This window comes from Sitophilus oryzae, unplaced genomic scaffold, assembly GCF_002938485.1.
Source record: "Sitophilus oryzae breed Bouriz unplaced genomic scaffold, Soryzae_2.0 scaffold_690_pilon_pilon, whole genome shotgun sequence".
NCBI lineage: Eukaryota > Metazoa > Arthropoda > Insecta > Coleoptera > Curculionidae > Sitophilus > Sitophilus oryzae.
In genome coordinates this window covers 2,345,355-2,370,533 of record NW_022147296.1, presented here as the reverse complement: position 1 = coordinate 2,370,533, position 25,179 = coordinate 2,345,355, and the positions used below count along the sequence as shown (strand labels likewise).

Genomic DNA, 25,179 nt, shown 5'->3' with positions numbered 1-25,179 from the left:
ACTGATAGTTGTATAAAGATAGTAAATCTAGATGGAAATTGTGACAGAACTTAAATTAACAGTGACACTATCGCGATTTATCGAAAAAGACTGTAAAATAGTTGGTTGTGTAGTGTGCGATAGATCTCGGTCAAAAATCGAGTGAAATAATGGAACAACTTTTCGCTAGTAAGTGACTATATAATATACATACGTGTAGTAAACCGATCATTTATGAAATTCACTTAAATTAACTAATTATATATTTTTTCTTGCATTTTTGCTTTTATTTGCTACTTGTCAAAGATTAGATGTCAAAGAATTTAGATACGTCAATTTGACTTACCTGCTTCAGTAGCGTATCGGATGTTTGTGTCAATAAATAATTATTAAAACTTATCTATTTTTATTAAAATAATATGTTTTTATAACAATTTTAATAACTACCAACAAAAAAAAAATATTGGGTCTACCCCACGTCTACCCTACATCATAGTTTTACATTTTTTAAATAAAATTAGAACGGCACTGATAAACCGGAATTTAAGTCGGCCATATTTGAGTCCCATCGCGGTGGACCTAAGATTTTTGATATGCTCCTTCCTTAGTCTTCTTATTCAAAGGTTTTTTGATTATATTTTTTTATCTGGTTTTACCAGGTTTTTTATACTAATGTTGTTTTTTTAAATAGGATGCTGTGTATTTTATTTATTTAATGAATTTATATGAAAATTCTTTTTCGCCAAATACCACAGTCTATACCGGGTGGTTTTATGCAATGTTTTTTATTAGCGATGGGAACTATCGAATGAATTAGACTATCGAATGGTTACTGAATGAATGATTTCAACTATCGAATGGTTTTATTCGAATAAAATCATTCATTCATTTGTATACTAAAGCATATGTGACAACCTCGCCGTGCGACTAAATGGTTATCGTTGAGCCACGACTATTGAATCAGATGCACAATTAAATTGTCTATCAAATTGTATTATACCATTTTTTACCTATCCCTTCAAGTTTTCGTAGAAAATGCATTTTCTTATAATTTAGACCTCATTTATCAATATATCCATGGAATATTGACATTTTACATTGTTTTTAAAGCGACAAATGTACAAAATGTACAGACTAGTAATATTATCGTTTTTAGCAAAACGATAATATTACTAGCCCAATTGTATGCAAAAAGAAAACTATTTAAATCTTTATAAAAGAGTATACCATTAATTAAATATAACACCATTATTTCCGCCCATATACTAATTAATTATATACTTAGTTGTATTCGTTAATAAATTATTATAAATAAATGTGGATTTGAGTCAGAAATCAATATAATAATAAGTTATCAAATTAAAGTCTCTGTTGTTATAAATAAGCATTTATTAAAAAATGAAATATCATTTTTAAGGTGTTACTTTTTATCACACTGTCTAATGTACATACAAAATTCAGTTTTTTAGTATTTGGAGCAATTATTATTAATCAACGCAAACAGTCAGTTAATGTAGTTTGAATACTGGAATCATATTAATTGATCCTCTTTAACAAATATTTAAACAGTTTTTTTTAATTTTTTAATGAAATAAACGAATTATATCGACAATATTAGTAACTGTACTCTTTAAAAATTTGGTACATCTTTAAAAATAATCTAAAATGTCAATAGTCCATGGGTATATTGATAAATAAGTTCTAAATTACAAGAAAATGCATTTTCTACGGAAACTTAAAGAGATAGGTAAAAAATGGTATAATATAATTTGATAGACAATTAAATTGTGCATCTGATTCTAGTAAAATATACAGGGTGTTCCATTTAAATTAAACAAGTTATTGCCGTTTGAAGCTAATAATTATTTAAAATAAATTTTTAGACACTCTGTATAAGGTAGTATTATTTTTATTATTACTACACAATAACTGATCACTAAATAAACTTCAGTAAATATTTAGTATCAAAAATTTTGATACCCTTGGAGAAATGAAGCCTTAAAATTTTTACTGCAATTTCACAAAATTGAAAATATTTCAAAAACGGTAAGTATAATAAATCTTAATCAAATTTACCTTTATTTTAATCGTAGAAACTAAAAATGTAATAATATACAGGGTGTTCCATTTAAAAAAATACAACATTGATATTTTTTACTTATTTGGGACACTCTGTATCTTGTAAAATTATTTTTAAATTGTACCTCTAATAGTCCTTCATCGAACCCAAAACTTACAATTTGTAAAAATCTCATCGTTTTGCTACAATACTCCGTGTCGTATGTGGTGAACAACCCTGTATAAACAGTTATTATTTACATCAACAAAACTCACCTTCTTAACAGCACTTAAGGGATATAAGGGGCCATTACTACCGCTTTCCCGTTCAAAATATTCTAATAAAGTTGTGATGAGGTTTTTACAGCCATTAAGCTATCTTGTGCACTTCGCACTAAAAGAGGTTTTAAAAAGAACACTGTTCGACTGCAAGGTCTGCTAGTAAACATTTTTAAGCTTAAAGTGTCACAACACTATTTATTTAAACCAAAAACTCGTAATACCAAACTAAAGTAAATAACGAATGAGAATGTCAGGAAAGAAATAAATAAATGTGGCAACTCGACATTTTTAACAGCGCAGAGCTACCACCTAAATCCACAGCGAGAAATTTAAATTCCAGTTAGTCAGCCCGGCGCCGAATATCTCCATGGTTGGCAACAATAAATTTAAAAATGGCGCTCTCGATTGCGTAACTAAAAATTTAATTGATATCAAATATATAATAAAATTAAACTAAACTTTTTTCTGAGTGTTTATTGGATTCATTTTAAACTTCTTTTCCTATAGATATAAAGAAACATCTTCGTATATTCGCTTGTTTGGATGAAAATAACGAACGTTTATGGAAAATCATTCAAAAATGTCCCGGATTTTTGAATAACAGCTCGACATTATGGTTGAATAAGTGGGATTCAGATACCTTAAGAGTATTTCCAGTTAAACTCTTAGCTCTGTATGTTATACAAAAAATACAAACATACACATGGCCAAAATTATTGCATATAACGATATTTTTATTCTATTTTGGACCTAATATGATTCTTTTTATATTTTTGGACATATTGGTTTACTACACGGCTAACTAATATAAAATTAAAAATCTAAGTGCAACTAACTAGGCTGTTATTATAATTTTATTTCATAATGAGTAAAAACCAACAAAAACAAATTTCATTTTAAACAGAAAATTTGAATTATTTTTCACAACTAATAGTTTGTATTGCCTCCTCGAGCCTCAATGCAAGCTGTGAGATGACGTGGCATGCTATCAATTAAGTTGTCCAGAAGATGGTGAGGAATGGCTTCCCATGTTTCGAGCGAGCAATTTTCAATTCATTTAAGGTACGGGGGGGATCATTCATTTTGGCAATATGGCGTTTTAGCATGCCCCAAGCATGCTCGGTCACATTCATATCTGGAGATATCGGTGGCTACCACAGTTTTCTTATACCCTCTTCCTCACAAAATTCGCGAACCGCTAAAGTGCGATGGGGAGGAGCATTTTCGTCCATGTAAACAAATTCATCCCCCACTGCCCCTCGAAATGGACGCACAATAGGCTCTAAAACGTCTCTAAGATATGAGGCACCTGTCATTGTGCCATCAATAAAAACAAGAGGAGCTCGAGCTCCGTGCATTATACCTGCCCATACCATAATGCTTCCCCCTTAAAACGGGACACGGGGTTGAGCTGCATTCAAGCGTGCTCGTCTTCCAGATGCTCTCCAGACCAAAGATCGTCGCGAGTCTGACACTAGGCCTATTCTTGTTTCATCACTAAACATGACGAAATTTCAATTAGGTCCATTTGCTCTCATCTCCTCAGCCCATTGTAGTCGCGTAATTTTGTGCTGTAAATTAAGCTTCGGAACACGTAGAGACCTCCTTAAATGTAATCCTCTGCCATGGAGTCTTCTTGCTATGGTCTTCTTGAGACATTTACTCCTTCAAGGTGAGCTAACTCATTTTTAATAGCAGTACTAGAAAGCAGGGGATTGCGTCGTGCAATTAGGGATATTTGACGGTCTTGCACAGCAGTAGTAACTCTCTTTCTACTTCTTCCAGGCCGATCTATAACCTCGTTTGTCTCCCTGATTTTTTTTTAATATTCGCGAAACATCGCTTTGGTTAACTCCTACAATTTCAGCTATTGCAACTTGCCGGTAGCCCTGTTGAGACAGTGTTACTATTCTGACTCTATTAAACTGTGAAATAATGTTTCTAGGCATTTTAAGGCCAAAACAATGGTCAAATTTCTTCTGAAACCCAAGAGACCACAAATCGAAATGTGCAAGAATTTGTAATAATATTGGGTCTGAACGATAAACATTGTTTACCATATCCATTTTAACAAAAAATGTTTATTACAGATTATCAAAGCTATGTATAAAAAAAGATTCTTTAAATTCCTTTCCGTATATTTTTAAACGATATATGCAATAATTTTGGCCATGTGTGTATATACTGGGTTTAAAAATATCACGACTAAATTACTTTTTAGGTTGGACGATAGAGGTGAAGTAGAATGTAGCATTAATTTTCAGCAAATCGACGAGCATATTTCTAACTCTACACCATCCAGATATATATCACTAATAAAGCTGTATTTTGATATTTACATCGACAAGAAAAATGCTATACAATCTCGGTCGCAAGTTCTAACAGTACGTATTTTACGAGTCTTTCTCGCGCTACTTTTTGAAGTAAGTTGATATCCTTTCATAATATTAAAAATTGATGAAATTTAAGGCTGGAATTTCCAAACTAACAGCGGCAAAGGAATTGGTTGAAGAGCTAAAAGTGAAAGCTTCGGAACAACAAGAAAAACTGGCAGAGAAACAGTCCAAAGCTAATGCTGCTTTGGATATGATCAGCAATACGATGAAAGGAGCTAGTGAACATAAAGAAGAAATGGAAGATTTGAAGAAGAAGACCGAAGCAGAGAACGCCCAACTAATGAAAAGGTATTTTTTTTTAAATAAGCACATTTATCATCCCTCTTAGGGCTCGAACTCACTGACGACCAGGTCGCAACGACATGGCCGTCGGCTGGCCGGATGCATTGCGTTTATAGCTGCGACCAGATGAACGACGAGTTTCAACAGAGTTGTCAGATCTAACGATTTTTTACGTTTTACCAATTAGAAAATATTGTTTCAGAAAAAATAAGTTTCAGAAATTTTAAAATATCCGAGTTAACTAAAAAGCGAAGTTGCTATTCATGAGCTTATTAAATATTCTAATATTAAATAATGCATTTAAAATATTCTTGGATTTTTCGTTAATAAATACTTAGCTGGTGTGGTATGGAGTAAGTAAAATCTCTAACTCCGACTACACGATAACGTCGTTATTTCCATGTTTTTCAAATCCGCGATGCCATGCGTATTCCATCAGTCGTTTCATAACAGAATATTCTACATCCTACGTCTATGTAATTTAATATGAGTAGAGTGAGACATGTAACTCGTGAGATTTTCAGCATTATATCAATAAAGGACAAAAACAGTATTGTTCCTAAAGGTGCGCCCAGACTTGAGCATTTTAGCCCGAACGAACCGAGCGCGCACGAACAAAGAGAACAAATAGGCCGAACAAAAAGCATTGTGTACGCGCGACAAAAAGGGAGATATTCTGTTTCTTTTTTCTACTGATGGCTCTTTTCGACTTTAGAAGTAAACATTTTAGGGTCATCGTAAAAAAAGGTCGTCAGACACTGGCTCTAAATATAAGCAGGTAGAAAGTTTAGCTTCCAGTTATTTCAATGTTTACAATATAAATTCCTCTTTTTTATTGTTACTGAGAATCTACAACAGTAAATACTTCTAATTTTATGAATGTTTAAGTTACTTTTACTCTTAATTTTTTTTTAAATAATGTACCTAGTAGAAATATAGTCTAATGGACCCTGTTTGAAAAACGTTAAATTATATATATTTAAAATACAGTTGTCCTCCTTGTACATGACTACTATACAACTAAAAAAACTAATTTAATGAAAAAAAACAAGTGGTTGTAGAAAAACTTTAAAAATATGATTTTTTATTTTTTAAGATCGCAACTCGAAGGTATAATAAGTCGTCAGTGTGTTCGAACCCTTATGGAGTGTAGAGGTAAGGAGAAATATCTTCGTGCATTAAAAAGGTCATAAAAAAGAGAAGACTTAAAATGGCGCTGCTGTAGCAAAAACCTAAAATTTAAAATATGCGCCGAAAATTTTTGGAACAGGAAATGATTCAGGAGAGATAAATATTTGACGTGAAGGCGCGGGTTTCAAAAAAAATACAAATTTTATTTTCATATCACATGAAATAAATTACCGATTTTTATTCAGCAGCAATAGACTGGGCCTATAATACATAAAAAATAATTGTTTTATATTCTAAAAAATAAAAACAAAGATTTTTTCGGTAATGTTTGGTTGTGTTAGTTTTATTCTCTTATCTATGATTACTTTTCATTTTTTAGATTTATGCATCATTAGCGCCAATGTGGTTATTTGGTGAACGCTTATTCTTCCCATTTTTGTGACCACTTTTTCAAATAAAAGTCCCATAAGAGATATTTCTCCTCATCTCTACACTCCATAATCCCTCTAAGATAATAAATTATATCAACAGTTTATATCGATGTAGTAAAAAATCAAATAAAACAGTGTTTTGAATCAAAATATCTTCTTTGCATAATATGTCTGTATATGAACTACATTTCTTTAGAAAATATTATGTATATAATAAGGATAATATTGAACATGAAAGTATCGATACTCTAAAAAAACCCTATAGCACATCTCTAGTTTATTGTTGAAATTAATAATCGATAAAAATGACCGCAGGAAGGCAGAAATCGAAGAAGAACTTTCCGAAGTGGAGCCCCTTATTCAGGAAGCAAGATCTGCGGTGGGTAACATCAAAACCGAAGCTTTATCTGAAATCAGATCACTCAGAGCTCCCCCTGAGATCATTAGAGACATTTTGGAAGGAGTTCTGAGACTGATGGGCACGCAGGACACTTCCTGGAACAGTATGAAGACTTTTCTGGCTAAGAGAGGCGTCAAAGAGGAAATCAGGCAAGCATATATTCAACCCCATTCTTTCCATTTCCATATGAATGATTTTTTTTTAAATTGAGCAAATTTACAGGTCTTTTGACGCTAGCAGAATACAAACCGAAAACCGCCAAGCCGTCGAAAAGTTGATGGCCAACAAAAAAGAATCTTTCGATGCCAAGACAGCTAAAAGGGCTTCGGTAGCTGCGGCCCCGCTGGCAGCTTGGGTGGGCGCCAACGTCAAGTATTCCAAGGTTTTAGACAAGATCAGACCTCTGGAAAGAGAACAGGACAAGCTGAAGAAGAATTTAGATAATTCGAGGTCACAGCTAGGTCAGCTGAGTGCCGGGTTGTCTGACGTCGACGCTACCGTGGCTAAATTGAAGGAACAGCTGAGTATGTATACCAAGGAAGCTGCTGAGATCGAGATAGATTTGAACAGGGCCACTGAGACTTTACAGTCTGCTGAAAATTTGGTTTTCAAACTGGAGGATGAGTATGAAAGATGGCAACATCAGGTAGAATCACTTTTAGTGATGGGATAACTCGAGCGAAAATTCGCTCGAATACTCGATTATTGAAATAACCGACATCGCTCGATTATGAACGAGCGATGCAAGTGACGAACGCAAGCGATCCTAGAACCTAGAATGAAATAAATTGAAATTCGATTTTAATGTGACCTACTCGATAAAAAGTCGAGCGAATTTTCTACATACATTGCAGGTAGCAAATTTATACGACGTCGTATATACCGGGTGTGTCTCAAAAGTGGCTCACCCCTATTACTTTTTTAATTTTTTAGATAAAAAAATCAGATTTGGTATGTTAGTATATGACATAAATTAGGATTGATTGACGTATTCAATTGTTTTCTGTCACTTCCTGTTTCACCGGAAATGACTACAATTTTTGATTTTTAAATGGCACCCTCGGTATTTTTTTTTTTTGCTTTATTCGATAGAAAATGACATTCTAAATAGAATGACGTATCATATATCAACTTCTGACAAATTCGCTTAAAAACAAATTGTATTTTAAGTTTCAATCTAGAGTGCCATGGCTGTGTTAAAAACACTAATTTTTAATCAAGGAGCCTTGGCAAAATAGATTTGATAGTCTAATGTTTTTAGTGTCCTGCCCTGGCCGGTTAAAAGATGCCCAAATCGTATTTTTGATCATATCTCAATTTTTTTCAAATGGAACGAGGGTGGATCATTAGCATATTTCGAAAAAGATTTTTTTTACGAATAATTTGATACCACACACTTGGTACTTCGAGTCAAATTGTCGTTATGAACCGCATGTTACAATTTCAAATAAACCATATGCGAAAATGTCAAAAGTTGACATGTGATATGTCATTCTATTCAGAGTGTCATTTTCTACTGAATAAAGTAAAAAAATACCGACGGTGCGATTTAAAAATCAAAAGTTGCAGTCATTTTCGGTAAAACCGGAAGTGACCAAAAACAATTAAATATGTCAATCAATCCTAATTTATGTCATATACTAACATACCAAATTTCGTTGTTTTATCTGAAAAAATAAAAAAGTTATAGGTGTGATCCACTTTTGAGACGCACTCGGTATATTTATCCGTTGCGTATCTGAGAGACAAAATTTTACGACCTCCATCGACAATGCTTCGAAATAAACTAAATCAGGCGATCAAGCGAATCGCTCGGCGCTTACTACTTGCCGTTCATTAGCGAAAGAATAGAGAACAACGGCATACGGTCGAGTCGGCCTACAAACACGTAAACGTTTACGTACGCATGCGCATTTCTTATATTTTTTATCTTTTACGTGTATAAAAAATAGAAAATATAAGAAATGCGCATGCGTACGTAAACGTTTACGTGTTTGTAGGCCGACTCGACCGTATGCCGTTGTTCTCTAATATGTGCCCTGCGCACGCAGCTTACGCTTCATCCTACGTGGGAGACAAAAGCGCGCGATTCGGGCGGTGCGAGCGACGGCGTATTTATTAAACAACGTTTTCTTACGAAGGTGTCCTAGGCATATACGTATTATTTACAAATATATTCAGCCTAATCTCCAAAAAGTGAAGCCCAAACAGTGAAAGAACAATATGGAATTCTGCATAAGTCTATTTCACCCGGATATTCATTTAACTGCGCATGCCTCACCTGAAGAAGTTTTCATTGGTCGATGTTTTTAAAGGGAAGTGGGGTAGGCTGACATTTCACCTAACCTTCAATTTTATTTATATTTTTATTATTTATAATACATCATCATGGAGTTGGAAAAATATCAAAAAATAGTTGGAAACAATAAACTAAACAAAATCACTCTTTTACGCGCACAAATAAAAAGTAATCCAAACAGAACTAAAACAACAATCAATCGGGGTTTGGCGCAATCGCAGTTCAATCCATATCCGGGTGAAATAGACTTATGCAGTTTTAATATGGAGCTGGGTTATGTTGTCTTTCTCTTACGGCACAGAAACTGCACACGGGGTTAAAGAGGGAACCCTGAGTATATTTGTAAATAATACGTATATGGTCCTAGGTAGGAGAGTCGCGCGACTGAAGCGGCGTCGGAGACGATTGAAATATTTGATTTTAGTCGAGCGAGCGTGTTTGTATATAGTATACAACGCAAAAATACGTCATAAAAATGTGTGAGAATTATACAGAGTGTTTAATAAGTTCAGTAAAAAATTGCCCAATCATTTAGGATATGACCCATAAGTATTATCACGATCGATTGCTTGCTGATAAGGAATGGACACAAATAGCCGGAGACTTGGGAGAAACAATTGAACGAGAAATGCTAGACCTTGAGAAGAAAAAGGTTGACCTTTTGTACAAGGACGATAATGATGATGAGGACATAAACTTCTTCAAGTCTTTATTACTTCATGTCAAACTCCTGCCTTCAATAAACAAACTGGTCTTAAATTCGTAGCGCTGTTCAAGATCTATTATTAAACAAAATCCTCAAAATTAAGAACCATCAACAATTTTCACAGCTGGCCGCACAAAGGGACATCCCTGCGTACCGTCTCGGTATGCCTGTCCAACAGGATCACATGCGCAGACTTCATCATCAGACACATGTCAGCATACTAGCAATACTCAGCAACAACCCGAGAATCCAGATTTCTCACGTATTTAAATTAAGTTATTGTATGTTCTTGAAATATGAATAAAAAAAATAGAATATATTATTTATTTATTACCTCTTACCTAATCGTTAACAGTAAGCGCTCCTCCACTGATATAGGACACTCAAAGTTGGTCAAAGAGTGTCTAATTTTCGGAATAACTGCATTTAAAATATAATAAAATGTGTTAGTTGATATTTTTGTGTACTCATAAAATAGACATTCGTTTCCTGGGCTTTTTAACATATTAAATAAATTATGGAATTCTCCTGCAATTCCACATGCTTGCCCTTTTCAGATATATATTATTTGTCGGCCTTCTCTTACGCCTTTTTCGAATTAAGGATGTTTTTAAATATATATTATCCAACATTGCCACTTTACGATTACTATGCGACATGTTGTCTTTTAATATTGAACTGAAATTTTTCTAATATTTTTTCCGTACGGATCGCTCTCGAGAGTCGCCTATACACAGGACAACATATACCACAGCGCGCGTCGCGCTCCTCGCCCTCTGTTGTCGCACGCGTCGCTCGCTCGCTTTTGTCTCCCACGTAGGACGAAGCCTTACTGCTTGACGCTTGGCGTTAACGAGTACTTACAACATGCGACGGACAAAAAACGGTATTTTTAAATACGAGCGATATTTCGCTCGAGTGATCACTCGGTTATTGCAATCGTTTGATACTCGAGTACTCGATTATTGAAATTAATCGGTTTTTCCCATTTACTAATCACTTTATTTAAAGGTTTTTAAAAAAAGTACTTCCATAGTTTTTTATTCAGTGATAAATATAATTTCTATTTCTTTTAAAAAATGTAAATTTATTAAGTATTTACGTTTTTATTTTAATTCTTTGCAACCTTTTACTGAATATTTACATCAAAACGTAAAATACTGCTTATTTGTTTTTGTAGTTGGTGGAACTATCTGATGAACTACAAAGCCTCCAGAATTACAGCTTGTTATCTGCAGCGTTCATTATGTTTTTATCAGAAAAATCCGACTCCCAGCGAATAGAAATCATGGAAAAATGGAAACAGGCAGTGGGAACAATCAAGTTTGATTTTCTTTCATTTTTCTGTACGGAGAGGGAGCAGTTGCAATGGCAGACAGAAGGACTCGCCGGTGACAAGTTTGCCCTTGAAAACGCCCTTGTTATTAAAAAGGTTTGCGGTTATATTTCAGAGGAATAAGTTAACATAGAGGAGACCTAAAATATATGCAAAGAGAATATGAGAACAATAAAATATTATTCTTTTAGGGTTCTCTAACTCCACTAATCACCGATCCTACTTCTTGTGCTGTTCAGTGGATCAAAACTCACTATGGTACAACGAATAAGAAGAATTTTGAGTTTATATCTGAAAGTTCCTCAAAATTCAACACTATTCTTGAAACTTCAGTCAGGTAAGCTATCAATAGATATGTTTAAATGACTGTTTTATTTCTGTTTGTAGATTTGGTAAAACATTGCTGATAGAAGAAATTGAGGAGTTGCCTCATATTCTAATTCCGTTGCTTAGGAAACAGATAATTTCTGAAGGTAATTAAAATATTACAAATCATCGACATATGATCTACTAACCATATAAATTGGTGTGTTTTGACCCAATACATACAATCAAAATGTGTATAGCTCTTAGATCAGTGGTCGAAGTCGATTCAGTGCGAGTTCTTAATTCGTGTCTATAGTTGATATCAAATAAACTTTTATTCCCGTGATTAAGCTTGACCGGCTCAGCGTTGCCCACTTTTACATATTTTCTTTTAATCAAAATATTTCAGGAAACAAAAATAAATTAATTACAAATATATAAACACTTATTATTTTTATCAACAAAACTCACCTTCTTAACAGCACTTAGGGGACATAAAGGGCCATTACTGCTTTTCCGTTCAAAATATTCTAATAAAGTTGCAATGAGTTTTTTACAGCTATTAAATCTCGTACACTTCGCACTAAAAAGGTTCTAAAAAAACAATGTTTGTGTTAAACATTTTTAAGCTTAAAGTATCACAACACTATTTATTTAAACCAAAAACTCGTAATACGAAACTAAAGTGTCAAAACGAATGGCCACATCAGGAAAGAAATAAATAAATGTGGCAACTTGACATTTTAAAAATTTAAATTCTAGTTAGTCAATAATGCCATGGCGCCGAATACGTCCATAGTTAGCAACAATTAATTTGAAAATCGCGTCCTCGATTACGTAACTAAAAGTTCAATTGATATCAAATATATAAATATAAACTACATATAAATCGGTCTTTTTAATTTTAGGGGAACGAAAAATGATAAAGATTTTAGGCAAACAAATTGATTATCATGAAGATTTCAAACTGATATTGTGCAGTCGAAATGAGCATGTAAAAATATCTGCTGAACTAGCTCCATACTTAATAAATCTAAGTTTTAACGTTACCTACAATGGATTTATTGGTAAGCATGCAGAATTTTATTATGTAATTCTACAATCTATTTGTTAGACAGCCAGTCGGCTTTCGATAATTATGGAACTCTACCTACCTAAATATTCGCTCATCTCAGCCATATTGAAATTGAAGAGCTCCGTTTAAAATTTCTATCGAGACTTAAAAGTGCTAATGACAGTTGAGCTCATGACTAACTGTCTAGTGAATAAGCTGTGGGAATGATTTAGACGATATAAGTACTATAGAATTGAAAGAAACAGCGTCACAGTGGCCATTTCAATGACAATCGTTAATAATTTCTGTTGTCCCCCACCCCACATGTATTAGCTTTAGGTCAATATATAAAACATTACATATGTATGATAATTTATGTATAATATCATTTTTGAACCCGTTTGCTTAATCCGCAAGCACATATCTGGTACTCCCGAAAGGCCATCTCACAACTATCCACTTAGGAATGGGGAGCACGATCTTTATCTGCCAACCCCGAGCTCAGAACTAGTTAAAGGTTCAATCACAGTTTAAAGAATATAAAATATATCAGTTGGCCTACTCTAAGGAATTCTATTGTTATTTTGACTTCAAAGGCGGCCCGTGACCCTTCGAGGTGACAAAAAATTTGTACGTTTACCGGGTGCAGCGGAAGTGCTATTTTATCAGTCAGAACGCTGGCCGTATACGAGGGATCAACTAAAAATACTAAGGATTTTAATACAGCAAGTAGAAAAATAAAAATACAGTACTAGTTTTATTGATAAACAGTTTTAGGCGTCTTTAATAATTGATTAATATTTATTTACTTTCTTCTTATTATTATTTAATAACATATCTCATTGTTTACAATTATAAATACGATATGAATTCAAATGTGAAATAAAAAACGGGTTTTAGTTAAGTACATTATCTTATAATACTAATTTATTCATGTTAATTTTACAACAAAATAATTTACATATTTTACCACCAATGTTAATACATAACGATTATAAATTCTTATTATATACATATATATACAGGGTGTCCCAGAAATAAGTGCAAATATTTTCAGGGGTGGTAGATCTCGACAAAAGAAACATATTTTCTCTTTGTCGTTTTTCAAATAAGTCCAAAATAACGGAGTTATTGTATTTTGAAAATTTCAAAAAAAATTATTTTTTGCTGAAATTTTGAGAACCACTGGATATTTTCTGGATTTTCTTTCTTGTAAATTTAATATAATACCTATGTTGCCATATTATCAAGAAATTAAGTTTTTTTACTAAAAACTAAAAAAATTCCAAAAAAAAATTTAAAAAAATTTCGAATTTTCAAATTTTTTTTTCGCGAAAAAAACCTAATAGGCGTGTTTCTGGGGTTGAACTATACTACCAGTTAAAATATTTGCACTTATTTCTGGGACACCCTGTATATATATTCAGGTGAAATGGTGAAATATTACAAATAAAAATATACATAATACAGATTACAATGTTATATCAGGATAGTATTTGTAAAGTTTCTTATACATTTTTCTTAAACTAAAGCAAACGTATAAAGTAAAGTTAAATAAACTTAAAAAATAAAGTAGGTTTTAACAAAAATGACATTTCCTAAACTTAAATGTATTTTTAACACAAAAGAAGTTAACACATAAATAAGTAGGAATACATAATGATCTTTTGTCACTCAACTTGAAATGTTTATGTCAATGTAGATTTTTAAATTTTAAATTGTCCTTATAAGAATAAACCCTTGAGGGTATTGAGATAGTCCTTGTAATTGTAGTGTTATCAGTAACGAGTTTTACATGGCTAATGCTTAATAATATTATCTTTATTTGATTTTACCGTTTTAATATCTATATTTATAAATTTTGGTGTATAATAAATCCGGACCCTAGTATATAAACTTATAAAATACTCATATGGGAAATTGTTACATGGATGCTCAAAAATAATTTTACAAAAATCTTTTTTAAGCTGTGCACCAATTTCTTCTTTAAATGCTAAGCTATTAAACTGAGTAATAAAAATACTTTCCAATTTTAATATGTATTCAATAATATCTCTAGAAGGAATGGTTAGGCCACCAAATGGAATTTAATTTTCATAGGCTTTTAATTTGCAAAAAAATAGTTCTTCTTTAAAAAGTGTATCCGTATTATTAGTAAAATTAACACATACATCGCAAGAGTGACGTGTTATACATTTTTTTAAGAGATACCCTGTCACGTAGACTAAGGCATTTCCTTCAGGACTTTTTAAACTAATATAATCGTTAGTGCAGACCCTAAGCGGTGTGTATGTAGGAACAGCACAAACGTTATTACAGGATTTAACAAATTCAGGTGTTAAGTTCAGAAATACATCAGTGCCGTAATCTATACAGTTAGCGGTCTCAACATTGTCAATATATCCTAATGCAAAAATCTTTTTAAATGATCTGCAAAACTGTATAGGTGTAGGATTTTTCGCATTTCCACAACAATTCCTTATTTGACCGAAAAAGTTATCGATGCAGTCTTGGTTGAGGTTTCGAGTCAATAAATATTTATATCCTTTAGCTTGTAACATTTCCCAAAGAATTAGGATTGACTTAATTGTAAGGCGCCATCCAGAACTTATTTGAAACATTTTTTCCATCAAAACTCAACACTTTTATGCTTTTAAAAAGCCTATCCATTTCCTGTAATAACGTTTTTTGTTTGTCAGTTCCCATAAAAGCTCGAAAATTTTGTAAGTTATTATGGTGCGTTTAGACTTGAGCACGCACGAGCTGAGCGAGCGCGCACGGCTTTCGTTCGCGCTCTCGGCTCCGTTCAAATTAAAAACTTATTTTTCGACGAATGAAGTAATCCATTTGTGCGCGCACAGCAGAATTGTGTTGGCGAAAATAATGGACGACCAAGAAATAGTCGAGGCTGCAGTCATTGTTATGCACAGCTTAATTATTAAAAAGGAGAAAAATCGAAAACATCGTCGCTGGTGGCAAACCCAAATTTTTAGAAATCTATATGATTTATTGCAACAACTTAATGTCTGAGGAGGGCTATGATCAGTTCAAAAACTTTACAAGAATGACCAGACCCGACTTTGAATATTTACAAAATTTAACACCAAAATTACGAACAAAAGATACAAATTTTAGAATAGCAATTTCATTAATATCGACATATTCAATATTAATTTTATTTACAAGATCTTGCCATGCGTTTTTTTTTAATAATACAAAGAATTTTTAACATCCCATAATATAGGCAACTTTTCATATTCTTCAATTAATAATAACGAAGATTCATTGATCCACTCCATAATTTTAATAAAGAAAACGAAAAAAAATCACACACGCACGCACGAACGCAGACAAAACAAATTGCCGGTGCAAACTGAGCGTTCGCGCACACATAAATCCCTTTGAGCACGGACCAAAAGCCGACACCTGACGGCTCACGTTCGCGGCTGCTCGCGCACAGAGAGATTCAGAGTGAGCGTGCGCGCACAGCCGTTTACACTTGAGCATTCGCGGAGGATCAGTGCGTGCGTGCTCAAGTCTAAACGCACCAATAGAATTTAACAAATCAAATAAATCGTTCATTTTTGAAATAGCTGTTGTCGTTGCTTCTTTTGGCAGTACAATAAATTCACATTAAATTCAATATAAGTATGCATAGCTACCGCCACTGAGTGACTAAATATTTGGGACGCTAACTTCACTTTCATTTTTTGAAAGCTATTGGGATTTATGTGATCATTTGTTAATCTATGTGCAAGTTTATATTGTTTAGTGCTATATCAATATTATACAGCGTTTCAAGGTATTCCTTCTTCGTTTAACGAAAATATATATGAATAAAAGTTGTTTCTGGCTGATTTAAGCAGGTGAGGTGTATCAAATAAATAAACAAGCTTTAAATTATGATCATCAATTTAGTAAAAACTCTAAAAAACTTGTCAATAGCAGAAGAAGTTGTATGCAGGTATTTTTATTACCTGACGATAAAATTTGGACTTTCCAGGTAGGTAGTTAAAGTTAAATACAAACATCTAAAAAGTAAAACATGCTATTTAAAAAAATGCAAATATCTTAAATAATAATTTAATATGCACTTTGCAAACCGGTAAATACTGCAAAATCCAAAACATAATAGTAAAGTATCTACTACTGCTCTAAAATATCTACTAAAATAATAAACTAATTGTTAAAAATAAATATTTTGTGCATATTCCGAGTAAAATCTTTTCTTAATTTATATGTATATTTTCAAACCAAACCAAACCAAACCAAACCAAACAATTTATTCATAGTTAGGTTTCCATAATTATAATATACTTAATATGTCTAATACTTTAATTATTATATACTTAATATCCTATACTATATAAACACATACTTTCCTTCATCTTTTGGGTACCTAAAGAACGATATATTGTCTGTCATTCTACTTTCACAACCATCCACTGCACAAATATTTCTAGTAGACATTTTATTCACAATTCGAACAAAACAACTAAAACACTATTTTTGGTTCACCCTATGCGTCGGGCCGAAAACAAGACTAAAATAAACTTGGAACGCTGTGTGTCGAGCAACGGATGTAGACTGACCCAAGTCTACAAGACAGGCGGGGAGCGGCGGGAGGAATTTTGATACGGGCGAAGAGTGGGTCAACTGATATATTTTATATTCTTTAAACTGTGGTTCAATACTGTACAATGCCAAAAAATGTACAATCATCTGACTTTGAATATCAAGTCGCTTTCATTCTTTCCCGCATTTCGCAAAGCTCTGAAATCATACTTACTGTTGAGAGCCCTATATGCGGTACACGACTTTTTTGTTGATGTTTAATCATGAACAAATTTGAATTTTAAAATTTTGATCATCTCACACACTGGTTAAAAGTCTAGTATTTAATGTTTTATGACTCTTAGATGATTATATCCATTTACAATTTTCCTATTGTAAAATTTTATTGATACGCCTTTTTTTGTGTTCTGCAATGTCCATGTATTAATGTAGTAATTTGTTTTGAATTTTATGATATTTTTTATTATTTATATATTTTTTGTGGTTTTGTTTGTTTTGTAAATGCTTTGTCGATGAAGCTATTTTGGCTTTTTGTACATAAAGCGTTGTTTATTTATTTATTTATTTAATATTGTTTTAGAGCAACTTTTATCAGCTGCTATCAAACAAGAAAAACCTGAATTAGAGTCACGTAAAAAAGAGCTTTTACAACAAAACGAAGAGCTTCAAGAAAAATTGCAGTCTCTACAAAATCAACTGCTCGAATCTCTGGCAAACTATTCTGGAAACATACTCAACGATAAGAATCTTTTGAATACTCTAAATGAGACCAAAGCTAGTTCAACGGCTGTATCACTAGCTTTGGACGAATCAAGATCTGTTCAAGCTCAGTTGAGAAAAGAATACGAACTGTATTTGGATATATCCACCTACGGAAGTCGACTTTACTTTGCTTGTAATGAGTTTAGCCGATTCAACGTGCTGTATTCCCTGAGCACGGAGGCTTATACGAAACTTTTTATAAATTGTCTACAAACAGTGCAGGTTAGATATGTAACAGTTTTTCTTTTCTATAGAGTATATTTCTTAAATAATAATATGTTCGGGACGGTGTACTAGGGACATGCAATATTGCCACATTTTATTGGCTATTCACAATCCTCTACGAAAATACTTTTTTTTTCTACAAAAAAATGTCTAAATATTTTGAGGACACTGTATATTTTCTTTTAGACGATTAATCAAAGTTTGGAGCTACAAAATAGACACCTATTCCAATCAGTCTACAATTATATGGCACGAGGAATGTTTAAAAATGATAGACTCGCTTTTTTAATGCATCTAATATATAAAATGTGCCCTATCGATATACCCGAGAAAGAAATGAAGATCTTTCTTAATAACACCCTGTATAAATCGGTTGGAGACACGGATTCCACGCATATACCTAGCTGGATACCACCTTTATCATCTTTTAGCTTCGTCAACTTAATGGTATTAAACTCCTAGAGAATATGTAAAAGCAGAGGTTTTAAAATAAACTTAAACTGATTTTTTAGAGCTCCTTAAGCGAATTGGTTGATAAATGTCAGATGACAGAAGGCCATTTGTGGAGTGAATTTATGAAAAGTGCACAATGTGAAAGAAACTTCCCTTCGCATGTCAAATTGACGGAATTTCAAAAAGTGCTTGTAGTTCAGTCTCTGAGACCTGACAGGTTGCTGTCAAGTATCGAATGTTGTCTATTAAGATTAGCAGGTAAGTTAGTAAAAACTATAGACATGTATAGAAGGTAAACTAATCATTGATAAATATATCTGGTCACTTAATCTGCACTTGTCTGTATTTTAGAAAGAGATAAATATAAATGACTGGTTGATAGACAGAGAGACAAAATAAAAGGCGGCATAGAGTGTTGCCTGTTTTTACGTTTATAGGAAAATGCGCCAAGAAAAAAATAAACTATTATATTGTAGTTGCAAAACATCTTCCGATGCACGTCATCAATCATATCGATATTGACACAAGTCTATAAACCTGACTAATTTTGGCAAAAATGTTTAAATTTGTTGTATAATTTAAGATACCAGCTTTTCATGTTACTTTATAGAGCAAATGATTGTAACAGATATTTAATTTAGATTAAAGCTGCAAAAATTAGTTTAAACCGAATTTTATTATCGCTATGTCGGCCACATTGCGCCGTTTTCAGCAAGGTTGTCGTTTATTATTTGACAATTATCCTACTGTCACTCATTATTTTGTATAATATCGTGTTGTTGTTGAAGCTTTGCGAGTAGTTCTCGTTTTTTGGTCTATTTTCATAGTCTTTTTTTAAAAATTGAACTTTTAAGCACAAACAGTTCTTTTAAGAACTAAATTTTCGAGTTTTTGTAACGCATTTCTTGAAATTGTGTGTTGAAAATATGCCGAAGCATTTAAATAGTCGAAGCAAACAGCTTGTAGCTCCTCTGATAAACTATTTTGAACGAGAACGTGACAATAAAGGTCCTCTATTACCCTGGACTGCAGTCAGAGAAGTAAGTTTGATTGATAAGCACATTACACCACTTTCAAAGTTATTTCTAAGTTAGTTTTTATTAAATTCTGTGATTATTAGTTTGTGCATTAATAGCACCCTCTTGCTTGTTATTACCACTTATGGCGTTGTAAGATGTACATCAATAAATAAATAAATAACGCTTAGAATAATCTTCATAATGGACTAGTTTTTGCCAATATGTAATAAGTAAAATAAGCTATAAAACAAATAAATCAATTAATTACTAAAATATTAGTTATTAAATTAAAAATAAAACGTAAAAATATTTAAAAAATGATATAATGAATATATTGTTTGTCACTTTTAAATTAAGATTCATCTCATAAATCCATCACAATGTGGCAGCATTGTCGCCAACGCTTGTCACTTAAAGTTGATCACGTGTATCGGAAATTGTTTTGCAATTACCATATCTAAGCTAAATATAATCCATTACAACAGTAGTAAAATAAGTAACTAGTATCACTATCATATAACCGAGTATCACAATCAACTTAAAAATGTAAACAAAGAAAAAACTCTAAAAATTTCACGTCTAGATAAACAACCAAGGAATTGTCAAATACAATTTTGAAAGGCAAAAATTGACATATATGAGTTTTCAATTTTTCTATAATTTTTTTTAATAAATAAGTGACAACTTGAGATATAAAATCTTTACACAATATTAAAAAAAAGTATTGTACGTTTTATGTCGAGGTTAAAAAATACACTTAAAAAAAATATGTTTATTTTTTAGGTCTTAAAACTGTTGATCCGCCTATTTTAAATCTACATAACGTTTTGAAAGAATCCACCCATTATGAACCAATTTTGCTTTTAACCAACCCAGGTTCAGATCCTTCAATAGAAATCAGGGAACTTGCTGCACAATTGAATCGATCTTTCGAAGAGGTAATTAAGCAAGAATTGATGCAATAAAAAGTTTAGACATAATTTTTTAGATTGCTATGGGCAGTGGACAAGAATCGCAAACATTAACTAGCTTGGAAAGATGTGCAAATGAAGGCAAATGGTTGATTTTAAAAAATCTCCATTTACTCACGTACTGGTTGCCTACTTTGGCTCAAAACTTGAAAAATGTGCGAGGTTCTCATGATTTCAGGTAATATATTGAAGCCTGTAACCAGCAATACCCTAAATCCAATTCATTCAGAGACTAACACTGCCAGATAGTAGTCTTTATATGTATACTTATATTTTCTTTTGTATATTAATAAATAATATTTTCTTGCCTTTAGCTGTGTATTTTTTCTAATTTCGAAAAATTGAAAGTCTCTACTTTCGATTTTTTTATTTTCTCTACTAAAAATAAAATAAAAAGTAAAAAGAAAATTGTTTTGCTTGTCGTAAAGTCGTTCTGGGCCTCCTCTTCATCAGGTGGGCTGTCCAGGGGCTGGTTCTCACCGATACGGAATTTGGTTCATTTCATATATATTTGAGCGGGCCGAAAAACGCTTTTTACCATCTTTTGACGGGAGATGCGCTAATATCTCACCGACACTTTACTGCATCGTTTGTTGATATTGAAAACGTTTTGCTTGCCGTATCGGTGAGAACCAGCCCCTGGACAGCCCACCTGATGAAGGGTAGGCCCAGAATCCGGTTGTGGGAGTGGAGCTTGGTTCCCTTTTTTTTACTTTACTTTTTATTTTTCTCTACTTTCGATTTTTCGAAATTAGAAAAAATACACAGCTAAAGGCAAGAACATATTATTTATTAATATACACTAAAGCTGTAAGAATTTTGTTCATTTCATATACTTTATTTATTAGCTATATTATATTTTTGTTGTCTAGTCCTTAAAAAATCTTAGATTGGTGACAAATCTCGGCCTTATGCAAACTGTGTTTAAGATTGAAAATTTTAAATTACTGATAAGAAAATACTTAGGAATTGATATATTGTTACTTGCATACTTTATAGCATAAACACTTAACTTAGGCATATTTATATACAGATTATGGCTGATATCTGAATCAACAGACAAATTTTACTTTGTACTGTCATACAACAGTCTGAAAATAGCATATGAAGAGCCTCAAGGTGTTGGAAATAATATTCAAAGAATATATTCATGGTTGAGTCAGAAATTTGGCAAATTTGGTCCAAATGCTACGAGACTATTCTTTGTTTTTACATGTTTTCATGCCTTGTTACAAGAAAGAAGAAATTATATACCTCAAGGTCAGATGCTATTTCTCTTGTGTTTGTGGTTGCAGATTTTGATTATTGGCTTTTTATATAAAAAAATACACATTTGTGATTTTACGGTTTTAAAAACCAAGGGAAAAATGTAAAACTTTGTATTAAAAAACTTTTCTTTAGGTTGGCATAAGTTTTATGAATTCAATCATACGGATCTCCAGACAAGTTTGAACCTGACTGATCATTATTGGCAGAGTGAGTCTACAAACATGCCGTGGGACTACATAAAAGGCCTACTCTTCGAAGCGGTATACGGTGGACGAGTTGAAGTATCTGAGGACCTCCAAATTCTAGAAACTTACTTAAAAATGTACTTTAAAGGAGATACACTGAGTCACAAATGGAAGCCTATGGGACTGAATGTGAACTTACCAAACTCAAATCAAATTCAGGTAAAAAGAATAAGTAATAATAATATAAAATAAATAATTGTTATAAGATCATTCTCAGCTGCATCAATACAATAAATCATATTTCTTTATTCGTCCTGTATATTTTTTCTAGGATTACATGAACGCGATCAGGCAATTTCCTAAGAAAGATTTACCTTCATTTTTTGGTTTGCCTGAAAATATAGATAAAGCTAGAGAAAAGCAACTTTCTATGCAGCTAATTACAAATCTAAAAGGTATGTTTCATCCACAGAGATAAATACAGTTAAGGGTTGAAACCTTTGGTATTACAACAGCAAAACAAAACATTAATTTCTCAATACACTAAAACACTTTATAGTACGAGAGCTAGCAACGTCGGAAAAACAAGTATTTTAAGACGTCTCTTCGATATATCTTTTACTATGCTCTCTAGAACAGCATGCGGCCCGTCTGGCTGTCGGTAAACGTTGCGTTCCCTACTGCACATTGAAAGAAGATCCTATATTTTTATTAGCCCTTTAAATTCTAGTATTGAATATAAACCGACCGAGTCTCCATAGCTCAGAGCGTAGAGGTTCTGCCTATCAAGCGAGGAGTCAGAGTTCGAATCCGGGTCAGTGCAAAAACTTATTTATTTTATTTTAGTTTATATTCTGATAGTAAAGTATTAAATATTTGTTTTTTTTTAATCACCGGAATTATTTAATACTTTACTATCAGAATATAAACGAAAATAAAATAAAAAAGTTTTTGCACTGACCCGGATTCGAACTCTGAATCCTCGGTTCGTAGTCGGAAAGTCTACGCACTGCGCTATGGAGACATGTTCGATTTATATTCAATACTAGAATTTATAGGACTAAATTAAAAAAATATATATAGGATCTTCTTCCGATGCGCAATAGTGAACGCAACGGGTATCGGCAGCCAGACGGGCCGCATGCTGTTCCAGAGAGCGTAGTAAAAGATATATCAAAAAGTTAAAATACTTTCTCGAAAACGTTGCTATACTATTACTTGTGCACTGGACGCGCGTTTCGCTAACCATGTTAGCATCATCAACAGATACAATTTTAAGATAGAAGTATAGTAGTAATATACAGACAAAATTTGACTAGTGAGAAAATTTATTCTAGGTTTTTACCTGAAACAAAGCAACATTTCTCCATCTCAAATAAAGACAAACTACAAAGAACTAAGCCCTATATTGTCACTATGGAGGAAATTGAATCATGGACAGGATTATATAAGACTCTCAATCCCAGAACAAACACCGTATGACTCTTCTATCGAGACATACATAGCTGAGGAATACTGTATAGGATTAAGGCTGATCCAAACCATTCATAAATCTTTGACAAATCTAAATAAGGTGGCCAAAGGAACTGTGGAACCTGACGAAAATGATGTTTCTATAGCAGAAAGTTTAATATTCTTGCAGGTTTAATATATTTTTTATGTATAGCACATATTTTTTTTTAATAAGAACATTTTTTAGACCCCTAGAGTTTGGCTGGATATATGGAAAGGTCCAAAAGATCCCAGCTCTTACTTAAGAGCTGTTTTGCAGAGAATGACAGGCATATCTAAGTGGAACACTAGTAATAAATCTGAACTATTAAGGAAACCTGTTGATCTTTCATTCTTTTTTTACCCGGACGCGTTTTTGGCCTCGCTCAAACAAGATTTCTCAAGGTTTGACTCTCTATAGGAAAATCAATAAAAGTTGGAATGCACGTCATCAAAATGCACGTTGCAATGTTGCCATGGCTTCTTTTTTTGCTCTGACTTTTGACAAGTGTCGTCTTTTGACAGTCGCAGTCACAAGTTTAGATTGGAATGCTCAGCTTGCCGCCAAAAGTTATAATTGTTTTGGAGCGCATACTTTGTAGGGCGCTGCTATAGCGGTTGCTAAGAAAAACCGCAAAAAAGAACAGAAATTATTTTCCCTTGTCAAAGTCAGAATCTTCAAAAATTATAAAATATTTTAAAATTTAAATCGCCCTCATTGAAAAATACCGAAAAGTGTTTAAAGCGTCCATTTTCAAAGTAATTATCGCTATCTTGTGAGTTTAAATTAAATTTTATTTACGGAAAGCGTACTTCTTCATACCAGACAATTCTATTGTCTGATTCCCTTACTTCTCGACTTGACTAAAAGATGGCGCCTGAAAAAGTCTTTTAATTTCTGGCGGATACGTTGCGGTTGTGCAGGCAACCAGTAATACATTTTTAATTTCTGGCGGATAGGCCATTTTTCTTGACAATAGGTATTTTATACATGTCCTTATATAAAATAAAGTTTCTTATATGCAACACACTGTATTTTAAAAAATTAAAAGAAAATAATAAATTTGAATAAATAATATTTGGCGACATTATTCCGCAAAAAGCCGAACCGCTCCGAAATTATCAAAAGCTTTGGACAGCGACCGTTGTACCAATCTAAACTTGTTTCTTTTATCTATGGTCGCAATTTTATCTAAACAAAACGCGGATTTAATTGCAAATTTGTCAAAAAAAACTTCTATTTATAGCAAAATTTATTTTGGTAGCAGTTTCGACATCTTTGATCAAATGTACGTCAACTTTTATTGATTTCTCTATAGCTTTTTTAAAACTAATTTAATATTTTAGATCTGGCAACATACCACTGGATAACCTAACCTTACAAACTAAATGGCGCCAAAATTCAAATCCAACCGTTATTCTATCGGGTTTATTGATTGAAGGCGGGCTTTTTGAAAATACTGTTTTGAAACAGTGTCGTAACGACTCGGAAAGTGTTAACACTGCTCCTGATTGTTACTTGAATTGGATTGAGAAAGTGAGTGTCCATATACACTATTATTTTTTTCA

General features: G+C 32.8%; 1 protein-coding gene across 1 annotated transcript in view; it reads left to right on the top strand.

Annotated features, from left to right (window-relative positions):
• Positions 1 to 25,179, top strand: part of LOC115888215 (cytoplasmic dynein 2 heavy chain 1) — a 63,647-nt gene that overhangs the window by 38,280 nt on the left and 188 nt on the right. Inside the window, exons 40-59 of the mRNA XM_030907848.1 lie at positions 2,827 to 2,992; positions 4,541 to 4,703; positions 4,789 to 5,003; positions 6,875 to 7,108; positions 7,182 to 7,605; positions 11,145 to 11,396; positions 11,492 to 11,637; positions 11,688 to 11,773; positions 12,515 to 12,673; positions 17,816 to 18,219; positions 18,409 to 18,669; positions 18,735 to 18,933; positions 20,478 to 20,632; positions 20,683 to 20,843; positions 21,699 to 21,925; positions 22,067 to 22,338; positions 22,451 to 22,574; positions 23,457 to 23,761; positions 23,819 to 24,015; positions 24,958 to 25,147. Of these exons, the coding sequence (XP_030763708.1) occupies positions 2,827 to 2,992; positions 4,541 to 4,703; positions 4,789 to 5,003; positions 6,875 to 7,108; positions 7,182 to 7,605; positions 11,145 to 11,396; positions 11,492 to 11,637; positions 11,688 to 11,773; positions 12,515 to 12,673; positions 17,816 to 18,219; positions 18,409 to 18,669; positions 18,735 to 18,933; positions 20,478 to 20,632; positions 20,683 to 20,843; positions 21,699 to 21,925; positions 22,067 to 22,338; positions 22,451 to 22,574; positions 23,457 to 23,761; positions 23,819 to 24,015; positions 24,958 to 25,147 (4,340 nt within the window). The remainder of the gene's footprint in view (positions 1 to 2,826; positions 2,993 to 4,540; positions 4,704 to 4,788; positions 5,004 to 6,874; positions 7,109 to 7,181; positions 7,606 to 11,144; positions 11,397 to 11,491; positions 11,638 to 11,687; positions 11,774 to 12,514; positions 12,674 to 17,815; positions 18,220 to 18,408; positions 18,670 to 18,734; positions 18,934 to 20,477; positions 20,633 to 20,682; positions 20,844 to 21,698; positions 21,926 to 22,066; positions 22,339 to 22,450; positions 22,575 to 23,456; positions 23,762 to 23,818; positions 24,016 to 24,957; positions 25,148 to 25,179) is intronic.